Source organism: Gallinula chloropus (assembly GCF_964237585.1).
Source record: "Gallinula chloropus genome assembly, chromosome: Z".
Lineage (NCBI taxonomy): Eukaryota > Metazoa > Chordata > Aves > Gruiformes > Rallidae > Gallinula > Gallinula chloropus.
The window spans coordinates 39,483,571-39,503,455 of NC_140089.1; the positions used below are offsets into that span (position 1 = coordinate 39,483,571).

The 19,885-nt window shown below is 40.2% G+C and overlaps 1 protein-coding gene across 1 annotated transcript in view; it reads right to left on the reverse strand.

Moving 5' to 3' along the window:
- Window positions 1-1,558: 1,558 nt before the first annotated feature.
- The window catches only part of TMC1 (transmembrane channel like 1), a gene marked incomplete at both ends in the record, with an annotated part of 63,939 nt that continues 45,612 nt past the window's right edge, over window positions 1,559-19,885 (reverse strand). Inside the window, 7 exons of the mRNA XM_084278405.1 lie at window positions 1,559-1,827; window positions 2,741-2,876; window positions 2,971-3,049; window positions 4,662-4,787; window positions 7,274-7,513; window positions 12,945-13,012; window positions 17,672-17,800. Of these exons, the coding sequence (XP_084134531.1) occupies window positions 1,559-1,827; window positions 2,741-2,876; window positions 2,971-3,049; window positions 4,662-4,787; window positions 7,274-7,513; window positions 12,945-13,012; window positions 17,672-17,800 (1,047 nt within the window). The remainder of the gene's footprint in view (window positions 1,828-2,740; window positions 2,877-2,970; window positions 3,050-4,661; window positions 4,788-7,273; window positions 7,514-12,944; window positions 13,013-17,671; window positions 17,801-19,885) is intronic.

The following is a 19,885-nucleotide window of genomic DNA, read 5'->3' on the forward strand; positions in this document are numbered from 1 at the left end:
TTGAGATTCAATCTTAATTCATTTGTTCTCTCCCTTAGTACCAACACATTTTGAATCCATTCACTTATAGTTATTGAAATACATTTAATTTGGTTATCCGTGTTTAATGTATACTTGCAGAACAGCCATGCTAGTGTTCACTAAAGGTCTGATTGATGTAATATCTTCAGGTGACAGCAGATACTTATGGAAGCAGTAGAAGAGTCAGGTCAAGTATAAAGTGAATTTTCCCTTGCTTTATTCTCTGAGGTCCTGGCAATTGATTTAAAGACTGCTTGAGCTAGAAATTGCAACTGGATCGCGTTTTATGGGGATGCAGAGTCTATAGTGGGGTTTATTTGTAAGCCTTTTTCAATTAGGTCCACAATTTAAGTTGGTTTGTGATATTACAGACTGTTTTTATACTGAGATATGGTTGATCTTTTATTCTAATGTACAAAATGGGCCTGTATTATATAGGAAGCCCCCAATGGAAATACACTTTTTTTTTTTTTAGAAGACAGTCATTTGACTAATTGTGTTGTTAAAATCTTGTGAGTCTTAAAATAATTATTAAAGTCCAAATCTGGATAAGAAAATAAAATTAAAACATAAAAATAAAGCTGTCTTATTGGAATAAGTAACATCAGCTCACACATGGGCTCACACATTTACCCTGTGTTTCCAGAAGACCTATTAGACTAAGGATCTGTTCTACCCTGGGCTCTGCAGAGATTAGTACAAGTATACAATGATATATGTACAATGCGAATAATACAGAACATACTCCCATGCAACAATAAAGTTCTCTCTGTCATAACACAATCCTGATGGGTATTTGGGGGAAATTATTGCACATCTATTTCTGAAATATGGTTTCCTTCACAGGAGAGAGTTCTTCACTACTCTGATTTTTTAAATTCAAAATGTGATAAAACTACTACTAGCTAAAAGTGGTACTGTAATAGGAATTAAATTTTCTTCACAACAACAGGCAGACCATTGCTTTCCTCATACCTTTTTAATATTTCCCCAAAGACTTTGGAGGTAATCATTGAGCTTTTGAAAAGATTCTTCTTCCTCCATGTACAGATGTACAGACTGACATCTTTGGGTAAGCATATCTGACCCGCAGAAGACAAGCTGTACGCAGAGTTTAAATATAACTGACTCTCATACACTTTGTACGAAGCTATCATTTCAGTGAACTGTATTTCTAAGAAAAAGGCAAAGGCACGAGGTACACACATTCAGGCTTCTCAGAAAATAATCAACTGAATACAAAATGTTTTTCATTTGTCTAATAAATATCTCAAATATCCCCAAGTTAGCAACCTATTGACATTAACCTAATAGATAATGCATTTTTGCAATGCTTTCAAATATGAGGAGGTATAGGCAATGTTTTCCTCTGAAACCTCCTATTCTGAACAAACTGAAGTGCATGAGTAACTTGTATGCACATTGAGATTTATAATGAACACAGCAGGCTTCTGCACTTGCAGGAGCATGTTTGGGGTCAGGAGCACTCTTCTGTCCCTCAGTGTCCTTAATCATACCACAGTGCACTCAAGGCTCCTTATCTGTAGTTGAGAGGGCCCCTGGGCATACCTGGCTGCACCCCCGGAAAGCGTGGGTTTCCAGGTGGATAGCCTGGCACTCCATAACCCCTGGGCCCTGGTGGCCTTGTCACAGCTATGGATGGGGGAGGAAGGTTTCCTCCTCTGCTCTGTGGGGGACAGTGGCCATTTGGAGCAGAGCCCGGTTGCTGGAATGCCTGAGAGGAGCTGGCATCTTGTGGCTGTCCCGTCTTCTTCTCTTCATTGCCATCCTGTCCTTTCTTGTTATCTGAAATGTGTTTAGAGAACAGAATTAAAAAATGAACTCGCAAACCAGATATTCACTGAGGGGGAAATCCTGCAGCTGCCTGTCCAGTCCAAAAGTGTGGTGGGAAGTCTAGGGCCTTCCTTGCCAACAGCCTGAAATCTGTGGTAATCATGATCTTTGCACCATATTTTCCTTCCAGTTCTTTTTGCAAGGCCCCAGTGGAGGAAAGTGAAGGCTTTTCCCAAGTAGATAGATGCACTTGTTTCAAAATTAAATATGCAGGTTTTGAAGATGCAGACATGGTTTCCACTTTGGTTCTTTGAAAGACAATAATTTCTAATCTCAGTGTCTCTGCTAGGCTTGAATTTATACTGGCTGTATGGCATGCATGCATGATGGAGAAAGTCTACCAGTGTCAGGGGAAGAGAAACAGCCTGCTAAATCCTTCAGGATAGACTGAAACCTGCCTAAAAATGTTAGGCTTTCTGATAAGGACTGCTACTGTACTGTGTTCTTACTGTAGCTTTTCCAGGTGAACCTGGCACAGAAGGCAAATGCTGTCCTGAGCAATCCTGGATCAATGAAATACAATGGGAGGGTGCAAGATTTGGTCCTGACTGGTTTGTGATAGGCAAGAGGGATCACTGGAATTTAGATCAGGCTTTAAGTGTTCATTTCTGCGTAGCTGGGATCTTGCAATTCATTACAGTGCCATTACAGACTTTTTATACTTTGGTGTTGCCTTATGTGGAATAATGTTGCAGTATTTCTTAAATGAGCCAAAGACAGAAAAATGGTCTGGAGATTAGGCTAATACTTGTGATTCAGTATTATGAATATCTTTCAGAAGTTTATGGCAAAGGAAGAAATCATGGCAGTGAGGTAGACTAAGGGCTGGTATACATAAATGCCTCAAAAGTTCGAAAACCTTTACCTTGGTTTGGAGTGGATTCATCTTGCTTGTCTCCTTTTTGCTTTGGCTGTGGTGGTTCTGTCTCAAATGGATTTTCTTCTTGTTCATTTGATTTCTGTGCCTTTTGTTTATTTCTTCTTTTATTTTCTTCTGCTTGCTAATGATGGGGAGAGAGAGAGCATTTTTCAATGACCTGAAGTGTTTATTTTATACTTAGTAAAACCGAAAATCAGTAATTGTCTATTTCTTACACTTTGTAGCTTCTTTTTAAGTTCCAAGTTAGCTTCCTTGTACGATTTGGAAGTAGCATTGAGATAATAAATACTCAGGCTAAATTTAAAGAAAAAAAAAATCTTGTTATGTAATGATTTAAATTAAAAGACATACATTCCTACAACAACAATTGCGGTTGTGCTAATGTATATTCTGTATCTTTATGTCATTTATTATGCCTAAACTGTAGTAGTATCTTGACAACAAACAATGTGATTCTTCATAATATGGAGACGATATTGTTATTTCAAGGAAAAAAAACATTGAAATAAATTGCTTTATTAATAAACTATAATAACTATATCCAACCTTATATTAAAGGAAAATGTCCCATTAAGTTGTGCCTCACTATGGACTATTTTCTAACTTTTAATTTGTATGACGTACCTTAAAAATGATTAAACCATACTTTGGAAAGCTTTTGAACTAATACAGTAGGCAAACTCACATATTGTGAAGAAAACAGCCAAAAGCATAGGTTTTCACTTTTGTTTTAAATTATGACCTCCTTCTGCTACTAAACAAAAGCATAACTGTATAATGCAATATTAATTTTTGAATGTATCTTTTTACTTTTGAGATAACATTATGAAATGAGTATTTTTTACTATCCTGATTTAATTAGAGAAATTCTGATATGTAGTCTTCTATTGAAGTAAGCAGTAAATAATTCATCTGCTTATGTTGTTTTCTCTGCTTTGACTGATTTTACCTTGTAATTGCCTTATGTATTTGTTTTTTTCTTTTCTTTATTTTTATTATGTTGCCTTGGACCATTCCATGAAAGGAACAGCACTTCTAAAAAAATCAGTAGGAACAAATCATGTATTTCAGAGGACAGTCTGGATTCTTTGTTTTTCTTGCTAAGAATATGATTTAAGTGAACCTTGGCAAAATTTCATCTCAGAATTTCATTTTGCTCATGTAAAATCCTTCTGCAATTTCTATTGTATTCTTTAATCTTCTCTATAATTATTGGTAATTCTTTATTGCAGGGTTAAATACCAGATTATCTCTATGTAGAATTAACTTCTAGCTCAGCAGTATGCTAAATAATCCAGTATATGTATACGGCAGTTTAAAATGCCTCTATAAAGCAGAACTTAGTACAGTCTTTTAGAGAGACTGCTTTGGGGTCTTTACTCTTTACCAGGTACTGATTTCCAAAAAAACTTCTCTGCTAGCCCTATTTTGTAGTGTCCAATACCGTGTCTCACACTCCTGTCCCAACAGCATACAGTACATTTTTTACAAAGGAAAAGGCACTGAAGATCATGTTTCTATTGAACATGGTCATGTGTCTATTGAACTTGCTAAGGACTTATGATGTGCTGCTCTGACTGCTGGACGAGCTGATCAAAGGTCACACACTTCAGATCCCTTATAGACCTCTGCATTCGAATAGCTTCCCTATTATCTTGACAACAACAACATTTTTGAAAAGCCATAACAAAACCAAAAGGAAAGGCATTGAACAAAACAAGAGATAATGTCCTTTGTGCAAAAGCACATTAATTATGATCAAATAAAAGGCTCATGAATTCTTCAGGTCCCCCACCACAGGGCAATCAGCACTATGTTAAATCAGATATGCAAGCAGTGAAGATCCATAGTGAAAGAAACTTAACAGAATGTAAATTAAAAAGCTTTGAGTTAATGTTGTACATACACCATCAGCAATATAAAAGGTAGGATGAGTCCAGGGTTAGAGGCATAACCAAATACCTTCCCAAACCAGGAAGGGAAGTCATGCTCCAGAGTTTCTGATATGACTTCAAACATTCTAGTTTTCCCACTATTAAAGAGAAAAATTAACAATTTATCACATATAAATATTATGGCAATGTCTATGCACCAGCATAAATATAACAGTTATCTATGCAGTAATGTAAATATATTGGTTAATCACACTACATCAAATCTGGGAAACGGACAGTAAAATGTATATTAACATTACTTAAAACTTGACACTCTGAAAGGAATATTATTTAAAATTGCATTTATGTACTTTAAGGGGGAAAAACCCCACCAATATTCTCATTAAAGCTATTAGATAGATATTGGCTGCAGTTACCATCAAGATTACTCCTCAAAGAATCAGTGTGGTGAGTTGTGATTCTATACCACTTAACAAAGAGTCAAGTGCAATTTGTGTTCTATGAAGTCCCAGTGAAAAATTCAAATCTGGTCTTTGATTTTAATAATCAAAATCATAATCAAAGTCTGCTTAAAATTGGTTTCTGCTTAGCACTGTTTTCTAATCTTTCTTTGCTATCTACAAGTGCTATAGAAGTCAGTGGCTGTGCTCTAGGAGATTTTTGCTATTGTCACAGAAATCTAATATTTTTCACACATAATTTTTCTATGGCCAGCTTATCTAGAAGGTATTTTTTCCTAGATCATTAACACAATTTTCTTCTTGCAGAAGACTTTTGGTAGATGTAAAAGTCCTTTCCTGCCTCTTTTGCTTTTGGCTGTGCCTTAAAATATAAGGTTTGAAGTTTTTTGCCTACCAAAACCAGCAACGTGAGTAGATTGGTAGTTTTTGTTGGTTAAAGGAATTGTTACCAAATTGCCACCTGTCATATAGGTCTCCTGTCAACCCTTTTCAGTTCCTGTAAAGCATTTCTGATAATCAGTCCTTTTTCTTAACAAATTATTATCAACTTTTGCCCTCTTCTGGCTAATACAAAGGTTGCATCTAGAATTCTTCAGACCAGACCTTTTTCTCCACTTTCCCCACCCACCCACAGTAAATAGAATCACATAGTTTAGGTTGGAAAAGAAATTTAAGATTGTCAAGTCCAACTGTTAACCTAGCACTGCCAAGCCCACCACTAAACCTTGTCCCTACACAGCACATCTCCAGGGATGGTGACTCCATTACTTCCCTGGAATCCTTTTCCACTTCTTAACCACCTGTTCAGTAAAGAAGTTTTTCCTAATATCCAATCTAAACCTCACCTGGTGCTACTTCAGGCCATTTCATCTTGTTATTTGGGAGAAAAGACCAACAACCCCTTGCTACAACATGCTCTTAGGTAGCTGTTGAAAGGTCTCTCATCTTCCTCTTTTTTTCCAGGCTAAGCAGTCTACTTCCCTCAGCTGCTCCTGATAGAACTTGTGTTCTAGACCTTCACCAGCTTTAACAACCAATTCAGTAACTGCAGCTGCTCAGATCTGACTCCAGATGTCTCCCTCTGCACTTTGTTATGACAAATAGAAGATAATACTTTGCATCACTTGCTTTGCTACCATTGCTTCCATAAATTCAAGCAATTTTCTGTCTCATCAGAATTTTTGGCATGTCGTGCAATTCTCCCTTAGGTGACTGTTGCAGGTGGCTAGAAACAGTCTTTAAAATATTTTGCCTTTAGTTGAAGGTAATGTAGCAAGACTTCTGCTGCTTCATGAAATGCACTGGGGATTGTGTGGATATTGTTTTACAACAGTAATGTATTATTCAAACCTTTCATTTGAAGCAGGATGTCTCTTTCACGGTTCTTGTACTCTTGCTTTGCTGATACTGTATTCAAAACCAAAGCCTAAAGTCTTTTAAAAAAATTATTTCGTATATTGACAGTTGTTGTGTATTTCTTATACATGTATGTTGCTACCTAGCAAAAAAAGGTGATGAAAATGATACCAGACTTTACAGATAGTAAGTACAGAAGGAGAAAATGTAGAAGCATCTAAGCCACATGTTTGCTCCAGCAAGGCAGACCTAAGCTTTTAGAAGGGACTAATGAACGTGGAGGTCTTGAAGATTTCAAAAACAGATTCCACTTCAAAGTGGTAATACAGATGCATGAAATAATGTGTCACTTACAGAGAGGCACAGAAGTCAAAGACTACACTACCATATGTGTAGCATGCCATCATATGTTCTGATATGCCCCTCCTACGGACCGTATGTAGACATTTCCTGAAAGCCATCACTCTCAAATCAGCAGACGAGATGCATAACAGATCGCTGCATTACTCATTAAGAAAAATTTCTGGCCTAATTATAGCAGTAATAATATTTTTTTGCATTCCAAATAACTAAAAGATTTTCTATTTTATGCTTCAGATAAAACTTTCTAAATAATTTCTCAGTTTTCTAGGTTTCCCAATTCAGGAATTATCCACTATGAGAAATGGGACACAATTAACACTCGGCCTATCACTTATGATGCTAATACTTATAGAAGCTCTTTTTCATTACTGGGTAATTCACTGTGATGAGATGAGACAGCTCATTACATCAGAACCAAAAGATGAATGTAAAATGCAAAAAACCTGAAAGGACCGCAGTCAAAAGATGGTGGGATGGAGACGATGGTGTACACAGCAGGCAGTGTGGAAAGAAAGAGGATGAAAAGCAGCATGGCCATGTAGAAGTTATTGGACCTGGAAGCCTTAAACACCCTCTCTTGGGGGACATTGCAGCACATCACTGCCCAGCACTGGAGGTACATGGATGTGTGGAGGCGGAACACATTGATTGCTGGGAGACATGGCGCATAAAAAGACCCCATCCTACAAAAGAAGCAAAGGAAAAATGAAACACTTTTTTGTAAGACTTCTCTCTTCCTACAGATGCTACCCATTCCCCCAGTCAAAGTGTTTCTCAGCCATACACCTGCATTCAGAAACAGAGTTCATAAAACCATCTTTATAATTTTTTACTGGTCTTGTCTCTTCAGTCTTCCTTTAAGAACTGAAGGTGTACAGAGACACTTCTCCATGTGAACTTTTTGTTTCAAAGTTACAAAGCTCTCTTTCTCTGTAAATTAAATTAAAGATTTAAATTCTTATTTTGTCCCTTTAGTTCAGGTGAAGTCTCACTTGTGCTGCAGAACAAAGGATAGCCCTAAAGCTAGCTATTACCAAAATAATCTAGTTTATTCTTTACGATTTCCCTTAATATACTAATACCGTTTTAGGAAGAATATTTTTGTTTAGTTGACATTTATTTTACTTTTGTTACCATGGCTATTTAGTACTCCATTCTAACAACCCGTTTGTTGATTCTGATAAATATTGGGTTTTTTTCCTTATTATGTACAGTCATGTGATTATGGCACTGAAACATCTGGGACCATTTTACATTTATCGTGCCTTTTTTCTAGTGCAATTACTTTCATCTGCAAGGCCAAATGATACAGAATGTAAAGGATCAGGAATCAGGCAGAGAAGGACCTGAGGTTGTTGGTTGACTGCCAACTGAATAATAGCCAGCAGTATGCCCAGGTTGCCAAGAAGGCCAATGGCATCCTGGCTTGTATCAAAAATAGTGTGGCCAGTAAGTCTAGGGAGGTGATTGTAGCCCTGTATTCAGAATTGGTGAGGCCACACCTCGAGTACTGTGTCCAGTCCTGGGCCCCTCACTACAAGAAGGACATTGAGGTCTTTGAGCATGTCCAGAGAAGGGTAACCAGGCTGCCCAGGAAGGGGTTGAGTCACCATCCATCGATGTGTTTAAAAAAAGGGTGGATGAGGTACTTAGAGATATGATTTAGCATAGGATGGGAATGGTTGGATTCAGTGTTCTAAAAGGTCTTTTCCAACCTAGTGATTCCTTGTGAATCTACTTTTTTCTTAATCATTGTCCAGGTCACCAGAGCTGAGCTGCTTTCCCTCTGTCAGCCTCAGGTTTACTATTTAAAAAGTAGGAAATGGGTCCTAGGGATATATCTAAAGTGGGAAGGTTGGATATACCTTCCAAATACATACATATTACTACAGACTTGTTATATTAAGATCTGTCTATCCTCTTTTCATATATCTTCAATAAGTAGATGAAGGGTTTACAAGTCTATGGTTGAAAGGAAAGAGCACCTCATGGGCCTCTTTCTTAGCCTCATGGAAATCAGTTGCAAAATGCTCCTCTATTTCATTAAGTTCAGAATCTGGGTAATTTATGTCCATTATCATAATAGTCCAGTATAACATTAATTACATGTTAGACAAGTTATTACTAAAACTTATTAATATGGAGAAGACTGGCAGAATACTTGCATGCCACAAAGAAAGAGCTTTCCAACTGCATGGTTTCTCTTGTATGTAAAATCAAATGCACACATACATGCCTCTTGCATCCTTTCTAGCTCTGTGAAAGTGCCAGTTCACCAGCATCTGAAATTCTTTGTTATGTTGCTTCAGCTGAGTACAAGCATGTGCAATAGAATTTGTAAATTTGAGATAAAACAGAAACCAATTCATCCTGTGTATGTATTAATGATGAACATGGTTTTAGCAGAGTGCATTAAATCAGTCAACATTCCTTTACTCTTCTAATGCATTTGGTTCAATTTTAATCATCAGACATTATTTTGGAAAACACTACAGCTCTAATGTCTTACTTGGCCCTGTAAATTTCAATTTGCATGTAAATGTGTTCCCAAACCTCCAACTGGCAGTAAGCAGAACGATGATGTATCTAAAGAGCATCACAAAAACACAAGTCATGCTTTCTGTGCCAGAATGTGTATAGTGAGGCATGGCAGCTTACAAGTGCGCAGTCCACAGGTGTAATGTAGTATAAAAAAATATTGGTAATGTATAGAAGCTTTGATAGAGAATAATCAGGAACTGACTCCTTCACCCAGTCCTCAACATCTCTCAGGTGAAGAATGATTTCCAACCTATCTTCCAAAATCTTAATTAGAGCAGTAGAAAGTACTAGTGCCAGCAATGACAAGGAAAATTACAAACAGAGCTTACGTCTTATCATTTTGAAGATTTCTCAGCAGCCTGAGAAATGTTTCCTATCAGAAATTAGAATGCCAGCCCTAAGGCAGATAGCAGTGTACCAATTGCAAGCACAATCACAGAAACACAGAATCACAGAATTGTAGGGGTTGGAAGGGACCTCGAGAGATCATCGGGTCCAACCCCCTTACCAAAGCAGGCTTCCTAGGACATATCACACAAGTAGGCATCCAGACAGGTCTTAAATATCTCCAGAGGAGACTCCACAACACCCCTGGGCAACCTGTCCCAGTGCTCTGTCACCAGGGAGCCCAGAACTGGACACAATACTCCAGGTGAGGCCTGACCAGGGCAGAGTAGAGGGGGAGGATCACCTCCTTCAACCTGCTGGCCACACTCCTCCTGATGCACCCCAGGATCCCATTGGCTCTCTTAGCCACCAGGGCACACTGCTGGCTCATGGCCAACCTGTCATCAACCAGGACCCCCAGGTCCTTCTCCACAGAGCTCTTCTCCAGCAGGTCATCCCCAGCCTGTACTGATATAAGTGGTTATTCCTTCCCAGGTGCAAGACTCTACACTTGCTTTTGTTGAACGTCATCTGGTTTCTCCCTGCCCAGCTCTCCAGCCTGTCCAGGTCTCTCTGGATGGCAGCGCAGTGTTCCTGCGTGTCAGCCACTCCTCCCAGCTTTGTATCATTGGCTGTATCACAAGCTTTGTGTCACAAATTGCTTTACTAAGGTGCAGGACATGCTATAGGTGCCTCACAGGCCAGCAGCATTCCCAGTGCTCAGCTGACAGCTGGGGCAAAACCATGACATAGTCGTACTTTTACGGCATGACACCACAGGTCATGCTGTGCTCATTCCCAGCAATGTACCTTCCTTCTGAGTAACCCCATGGTGCTGCCATTGGGGTTGTCAGTGCATTCCTCCAATAGAGTTTGATTACTGCAGCAGCCTCTTTCTTTGCTGTACTTCTGCGGCATTTCTTTGATGTATACACACAAACTTTGGGCTTTACAGAAGTGAGGGCTGTCACCAAGCAAAAATGTCTGATGGACAAAGTAATACAAAAGGTGAAAAAATAGACCTTAGCAAGAATTCATTTTGAGAAGTCAGAAGTGCTTGAGGAGGACATTCCTGAGGAAGACTGGACATCTTCCACAAGAACTCTACACACCTGAATTATTTACTAATCATGTGAAGTTTAAAAATGGGATGAAGCAGACCTCGTCTCTAGAGCTAAGGACTAATACCTCAGCAGTAGTAGTTTTGCACACTCACGTCTGCACAGATAAATGTACATACATTTGTCTGAAGCCTTTTTGTTCACAGGACACAAAGGGGAAAGAGTGGTAAAGTATAATGAAAGGCTGAAACGCAGAGTAAAACAGTGTAGCCCAGGTGCTTGCAAGCAGTCAACAAAAAGATTCACTACACTGGGATGCTGAGGAGGTGGAGATACTGAATGCCACCTTTGCTTTGGTCTTCACTTCAAAGGCCCCTCGGGACCCACAGACACTGGAAGAAAGTAGGAGAGTTTGGGAAATGAAGAGCTTCCCTCCTGTTGAGGTGGGGGTGGTCCAGGAGCATCTAAAAGGGATTAACACACACAAATCCATGGGCCCGGATGGGATGCATCCACATGTACTGAAGGAGCTGGTGGAAGTGATTGCTGAGCCACTCTATCATCTTTGACAGGTTTTGAAGCAGAGGAGAAGTGCCTGAAGACTGGAGGATAACCAATGTTACTCCAGTCTTTAAAAAGGGCAAGAAGGAGGATCTCAGCAACTGTAGGCCGGTCAGCCACGCTTCTGTCCCTGGAAAGGTGATGGAACAGCTTGTTCTGGATGCCATCTCCAAGCAATTGGAAGAGAAGAAGGTCATGAGGAGTAGTCAGCATGGATTCACCAAGTGGAGATCATGCTTGACCAATCTCACAGCCTTCTATGATCTCATCACCGGCTGGGTAGATGGAGGGAGAGCAGTGGATGTCATCTACCTTGACTTCATCAAGGCTTTCAGTACTGTCAGAGGGTGATGATCAGTGGAGCAGAGTCTGACTGGAGACCTGTGACTAGCGGTGTTCCCCAGGGCTCGGTGTTGGGTCCCGTCCTGTTTAATATCTTCATTGACGACCTTGATGAGGGAATAGCATCCACCCTCAGCAAGTACGCCGATGATACAAAGCTGGGAGGGGTGGCTGACACGCAGGAACACTGCGCTGCCATTCAGCAAGACCTGGACAGGCTGGAGAGCTGGGCAGGGAGAAACCAGATGAAATTCAACAAAAGCAAGGAAAGTCTTGTACCTGGGAAGGAATAACCACTTGTATCAGTACAGGCTGGGGTATGACCTGCTGGAGAAGAGCTCTGTGGAGAAGGACGTGGGGGTCCTGGTTGATGACAGCTTGGCTAAGAGAGCCAATGGGATCCTGGGGTGCATCAGGAGGAGTGTGGCCAGCAGGTTGAAGGAGGTGATCCTCCCCCTCTACTCTGCCCTGGTCAGGCCCCACCTGAGTATTGTGTCCAGTTCTGGGCTCCCTGGTATAAAAAAGACAGGGATCTCCTGGAGAGAGTCCAGAGAAAGGCTATGAAGATGATTAAGGGCCTGGAGCATCTCCCCTATGAGGAAAGGCTGAGTGAGCTGGGACTGTTCAGCCTAGAGAAAAGAAGACTAAGGGGAGACCTTATTAATGTTTATAAATGTCTGAAGTATGGGGTGCAGGGGAAAATGTCCAGCCCCTTTTCAGTGGTCTGTGGAGACAGGACAAGGGGCAATGACCTTAAGTTGGAGCACAGGAAGTTCCTCACCAACATGTGGAAGAACTTTTACACAGTGCGGGTGACAGAGCCCTGGGACAGGCTGCCCAGGGAGGTGGTGGAGTCTCCATCTCTGGAGATATTCAAAACCCATCTGGATGCCTATTTGTGCAATATGAACTAGGGAGCTGCTTTGGCAGGGGGGTTGGACCCGATGATCTCTTGAGGTCCCTTCCAACCCCTATGATTCTATGACAACTTTTTACTGGTTGATCTTACCAGCAAAAAAAACCTGATGCATCTGGTTCCACAATCTTAACCCAGAACTAGTTTTGAAGTTGTCTCACTTCTTGCAGTGCACCAGAATTTGATACATATTTTATTACACTTCCAACAAACAAAACCACCGGATTTTGACATGTCAGAAGAATCTTTCAAACATGCAGCTAAATCCTGCAGTCCTGCAGATGCAACATGCTTTGCTACACCTACCAGATCATGCCTTGGTTAAAGATCAGTCCCAGCACATTTCCACTTATATCAAACTCAGAATATGATGGCTGAAAGAAATCATAGAGACAGTTTCATTAGGCTTGCAGTGAGGGTTTTAACATTTCTTACAATAGACTAGAACTGCCACTTCCAACAACAGCAGCAGACTGGCATTGTGTTGTCAGTCCTTTTGTTGCATCTTATCAACGAATCATGAAAAAAATTAATATGACTCAAGGACAACAGTCAGACTTTAATAAAGCTCACGTTATTTTACTGAAAATCTTTTTGAGATTTGTTCAGAGGAAGGAGAATTAGAAATAGTTCTGGGTACTGGGTAAATTTTAAAGTAACATTTCATAAGTTTTCCGTTGGAGTGGCTAGTGATTGTCATCTAATGTGTCCTCCAACACAGTGCCATCCATGAGGCTGCTGTGATTTAATTGCTGTCTGAACAATAGAACTTGCTTGTCTATTTAGCAGTTACACTGTTGAAGAATTCTTTTTATGCATTGACAGATGTTGCCAGTCGTTGTCTTTCTTAATGACATATTGTGTTTGTATGGCAAAGTTTTGGTAGTGGAGGGGCTACAGGAGTGGGCTCTGTGAGAAGCTGCCAGAAGATTCCCCCATGTCTGACAGCCAATACCATCTCATTCTAAGACAGATCTGCCACTGGCCAAGGCCAAGCCAATCAGCGATAGTGGTAGCACCTCTGGAATAACATTTTCAAGGAGCCGGGAGGGGGGAAGGGGAAGGGAAGGGGAAGGGAAGGGGAAGGGAAGGGGAAGGGAAGGGGAAGGGGAAGGGGAAGGGGAAGGGGAAGGGGAAGGGAAGGGGAAGGGAAGGGGAAGGGAAGGGGAAGGGAAGGGGAAGGGAAGGGGAAGGGGAAGGGAAAGGGAAGGGGAAGGGAAAGGGAAAGGGAAAGGGAAAGGGAAAGGGAAAGGGAAAGGGAAAGGGAAAGGGAAAGGGAAAGGGAAAGGGAAAGGGAAAGGGAAAGGGAAAGGGAAAGGGAAAGGGAAAGGGAAAGGGAAGGAACATGTCAGCAACTGTAACCAGAGACATGAATGAGAATATGTGAGAGGAGCAACTCTACAGATACCAAGGTCAATGAAGAGGGAGAGGAGGAAGTGCTCCAAACACCGGAGCAAAGATTCCCTTGCAACCTGTGAAGAAGACCAAAGTGAGGTAGGATGTCTCCCTGCAGCCCATGGAGGTCCCTGGTGGAGAAGATATCTACCTGTAGCCCATGAAGAACCCCACCTTGGAGCAGGTGGATGCAACCAAAGGAGGCTGTGACACTGTGGGATGCCTGTGCTCTGAAGCAGGATCTGGAAAGGACCTATGGCCCCATGGAAGAAAACCATGCTGGTACAGTCTGTTCTTGAAGGACTGCACCCCATGGAATGAAGCCATGATGGAGAAGTTCATGAAGAACTTAGGGCCGTGGGAAGGATTTGCATTGAAGGTCATGGAGGACTGCCTCCTGTGGAAGGAACAAGGGAACAGGGGAAGGGTATGAAAAGTCCTCCCCTCGAAGGAGGAAGAAGCAGCATAGTCAATATGCGGTGAACTGACAACAGCCCCATTCCCCATCCTCTTGCTCTCTTCTGGGGGAGGAGGGAGAGAAATAAGGAGTGAAGCTGAGCCCAGGAAGAAGGCAAGGGTAGGAGGAAGGTGTTTTAAGATTTGGCTTTATTTCTCATTATCATACTCCGATTTATTGTTAGTAAATTAATTTTTCCACAAGTCAAGTCTGGTTTGCTCATGATGGTAATTGGTGAATGATCTCTTGCTGTTCTCCTCTCAACCCACAAGCCTTTCATTATATTATCTCTTCCCTGTCCAGCTGAGGTGGGGAGTGATAGAGTGGCTTGGGTGGACATCTGGCACCTAGTCAGGGTCAAACCATCAAGTCAAACTTAGCTCTTCTTAGATTTCTGAACTATTTTTTTTCCAAATCTTTAAGCATTTTCACATCTCTTCTTTTATCCTATTTATTAGTCTCTAATTCGTGCACACTATCTGCAAACACTGTATACTCTGCATTTGAGCAGCAATTGAAGTACACACATACCTATTAGTTCGTGTGCATATGCACCAGAACAAACTTTACTGGTAAGAAATGGTAGCTGTAAACTTTCATTTTACAACTACAAGTCTGTTCCAAGCATATTATTCACATGCTTTTGCTTTGTCACACTTTGTTTGATCAGCTTTCTCATAAGAGCGTTTTGCTTCACTGCTGCTGGTGACTTGCATGATTCACCATAGTGGGTGGACAAAAAGACCATGACTAATGTGTACCTTCCAGGTATTAATTGCACAGATGACTGATAGAGGGAGGAAAGGGCATGAGATACAAAAATAGCTATTTGCTTATGACTGAACCAAGACAGTTATGCTATTAAAATCACCAATTTTCAATTGTATTATGTTATATTGTTGGAGTATTTGGAGCCCTTACACTCTTTCTCTGTAGTTTTGTGTATATGTACGGATATGTACGTTTGTCTAGAGCAAACTGCAGTATTTAAGTTGCATGCATATATGACTCTGTTCCTCTATGTGGAAAGATTAAATAGACTTACAGTGTTCAACATGGAAAGCAGTTGACTAAGGAGAGCTGAATAAAGGGATAGACTGTAAGAGCCATGGGAACGTGAAAAGGATCATACAGAACCAAATAACATTTGACTAGTCTTCATAATGTAGGGACTAGAATTAAATACAATAATTGGAAATATATTTTTTAAACAAAAAAAAAAAAAAAGGAAGTGGGTTTTTTTCACACAACACAGAAGTTTATTTCTGGAATTCTTTGCCAAAGGACATTTTGATTATCAAAAATATTGAATATATTAAAAAAAAAACACCTAAATGTTAGTGGATAAGGATAATGGATCATGGCCACCATGCACAGTTACACAAGTATAGGTATAGTGTGTATAGTATAGAGTCTTAATTAAAGCTCTTTCCTTTGTAGACTCTGCTCTATCGATTGAATTACTGTGCTGTATTTCATTAACATCCCTAATGATAACAAAAGAGAGCAAAAATTAAGGCTGAAGTGTTAATAGATGAATGTATGCATCTTCACTTGACAACTGGCACTCCCCATCCAAGTCAACTTGTCCTACAATTCACTACGTGGCTCCCAATACCAGGGAACGGCAGGCATCTCACAAAAATACATCTAGTAACGCCAGCGCTGTTCTGGATTATCTCAGGGTTATCTCAGGTACAAGTAGGTGTCTGCGATGGTACAGGTCATGCAATAAAAAGTCTCTGCATAAAAAGCAGCTGATTCAGAGTAAACAAGATGAAAGCAACTTCAGGAATACCAAATGGAAGCTAAATCATCTGAAGTAAAGAGTCTGCCCTACAGTCCTCAGAATGGCTTTCAGGCTGGCCTCCATTTAGGCTCTTTCATTGGTTGTGGATATCCTGATAGAGAAAAAGCCCCAACTATTGCTTCAGTATCTTTGGAAAATATGATGTCTGAGTTATTTTCTGTCATTTGTCGTTCTGGTTTCAGTGATTCATGTATTCCCCATATCTAGTCTCAGCTATTGAAATGGCTGTGGAACATCCAAAAATACGAAGAAGCTCCAAATGAAATTTAAGCATATGAAAATACACAATTCCTCAGGTTGTGCTGGCTCTCTGCCAATGCTGTATTCACATCCCTGAATTTCATATTGATATTGCAAGGTTTATAACTTATTTGTCCACGACCTGACAGGATGCTGGGCTTTGTCTCCAGCTCTACACTAGTCCTGTTCAAGATACAACATAGAATTACTGTGAAGAAGCCTGACCCACATTATAAATGTTGAAATTTCATAGGAGCCAGACAATAGAAAACTGGGATTTTTATAGAAAACACCAAAACTTTCTCTTCCTCTGGAAAATTACATTTCCCAAGAGGCTGCTTTCATTAAGACAAGAAATTTGTACTTGTCTGAAGGTAAAATTTTGGGGAAAGAAGGACAAAGGATGGCAGAACAACTACAACGGCTGTTCCTACAATGTACCCAAGATGTACTTAAGATAAATTAGCCCTTTTCCATACCTCTCAGTAAATACAAAAAAGGCTTCAGCAGCTTCACAAGTTTAGCAAGTACCCTAACTACTACTTAACAAGTGAAAAAGCATCATCAAACCTTTAAGTGTAGGTATCTTAGCTAATTCAACCTAGCTCAGCTCTGTGTAAAAGTGAATGTCACAAGTGATCATCTCTTTTACAGGACTTAGGAACTTTCTGTCATCTAAACTAATTCTAGCAAATATATATATATATATAATAGGATTTCTATGACATGTTGTGACATATTTTCCTCCACAAACACTGAATGCCTCAGTGTGTTAGAAGATCCTATATGAAATCCTATAGAAATCAATGAGATAGTATTATATGGAACAGGGAATGAGTCTTTAAATTGGAAATATGTGAAAAATGTGTACCTAGTTTTCTTACACTAGCAAATAATTAAATATATATATAAAACAATCCTAAAGTTACCAGTCTAAAGAATAAGGGAAATATTATATTAAGGCATAAGCAAAATTTGAGAAAACCTAATGCAATGCTGTCCAGGGATTTTGTACATGATATGTCTAGCCAGCTGTTAAGTCTGTAGGAATGAAAAGAAAACGTAATTTACTACAAAAATGTGAAGTTATAATCTGACAAAGGTATTTTAAATAGCAAACCAGTTACTTACAAATCCATATTCCAAGTCCCAGCACCAGCAGTAATTGAAAAACCTAACAAAGACAGCTCTCAAGAAATCGCCAATTAGAATTGTGATGTATGTTGTCATCGTGTCAGAGACTGTCAGCCGCACAAATTCCTGTGAGAGAAATATTTTAAGAATGCATCTAAGCAATTAGTAATTACAAAAATAATTAAATACTGGACTAGGTTCCAAATTATGCTTACCCTGTGTCAATAGAAAAGACTCTGATCATCCTCTACATTCACCAGTTCTGAAAAATGCCAAGAGAAAAACTGCCCCTCATTTACTAGAGGCATCCTTTCCTCTAATTTGTGCTCATATTGTCACATGAGACTTCTAGGGTAAGATTAGACTGGGAAAGTCTTCTGGACAAGATTGCTGATATCTGAACTGATAAACTTTGATATCTTAGTCTTTGGAAAGACTAAAAAAACAACAACAACAAAACAAAACCAAAAGTGAATAGCTTGATTTCTCAAGAAGCAGTAACTTTGAGTGAATATAAGGAAAGAAATAAATCCTAATGGAAATCTTCATTCTTATACTTTTACTTTAGTAAGTCTCACTAAACCCTACTGAAACAAGCCTTACCACAATAATCCAAAAAGGCTATTACTCTCCCTGATCTGAAATTAAGGAGAAAATTAGTGCAGTGATGAGCTCTTGGGGTTTTTAGCTCATTATTCAGCATCTGTGAAAAGAACAGAAAGATTGTTTTTCCTATCTGTCTGCTCCCTGATGGTGACAGTCAGGAGTGCAGGTAACCAAATGATGAGATTGTCAGAGTGATGGAGCAACATTGAATGTTGCATTTATTCTCATGCACAAAGCAACAGTAATGGGGAAAGATCAAAGAGAGGTTCTTAGAAAATTCTTTGGAAATTACATTTTATATTAATAGGTGAATAAGAATAAATGTTCAACTGAATCAAATAAAATGATTGAGTAGATTTACCACTAAAACATTATTATTCTTTTGTATTATGTTACTTTGCTAAAGATAGAGACACATTCTCAGAAGGACACTGCTGTGAGAGCTATCTTACGCATATTTCTTTGTTGAGTTACAGTTGTAGTTTTGCGTGGCTGGGTTCTAGTGGAGGAGGGGGCTGCAGATGTGTCTCCTGCAAGAAGCAGCCAGAAGCTCTCTGCAGGCCTGACAGAGGAAACACCAGCTGGCTCAAGGCCGGAGTCATTGCTGACTAAGGTCGAGCCCATCAGAGACAGTTACAGCACCTCTGAGAATCACATTTAGGAGGAAAAAACCAATTGCTTCTTTTTGCCACCTGAGAAAGGAGTGAGAAGATGGAAGGAGCTGTGCAGACACCACGACCAGGGAAGAGGCAGGGAGGAGGCACCCCAGGTGCCGGAGAGAAAGATGCCCCAGCAGCCCATGGAGAAACCCATGGTGGAGAGGGTGTCCCCCTGCAGCCCATGGAAAAGCCAAGACCCCACCTGCAGTCCATGGAGAGGCCCCACCCTGGAGCAGGTGGAGACGTACAGAAGATGCTGTGACCCATGTTGAAGCCAGCCTCTGCCAGCTAAGAAAGAAAGGGTGGGGGGAGGTGCTTTAAGACCTGGTCTCACTTCTCATTATTCAACTCTGGTGTCACTGGCTGTGCAGGGCAGTGTCATCAATTAGAGAGTTTTCTTTCCTTTATTCCCTGTTGAGTCTGTTTTGCTCATGACTCTAATTGCAGAATGATTTCTCCCTGTCCTTATCTCAACTCTTCTCAATACCTCTCTCAAACCTTTCTCCCTTGTCCAGCTGAAAAGACGAGTGATCAAACGACATTGGTGGGCACCTGTCCTCCAGACAGGGTCAAACCACCACAGCTACTCCTTTTTTATATTTTCTGTAGGTCTGTTGATGTCAGAAACTGGTTTTGCCTGATCAAAATTCTAATCGGAACTACTACATATATTAGATGTTGTGATTAATCCAACTTTTCAAAATGGCAAAACAGGTTTTGTAAGACCGGATGGGATGAGAAGAGGAAGGTAAGTGAAGAGTCAAATGGAGGGGAAGAAAGTAAAGAATTTCAATGCTGTTAACTACCAAAAGAAAGAATTCCCTATTAGACGGGACCCAAAGTAGCCCACATAATTTTTTCTCAACTTTTTATCTCAGGAAATAGTCCCACATCTACTTTTCCTCGTATTTTTCCACCTTAGTGCCACTTATTAGTGGAAATAAAG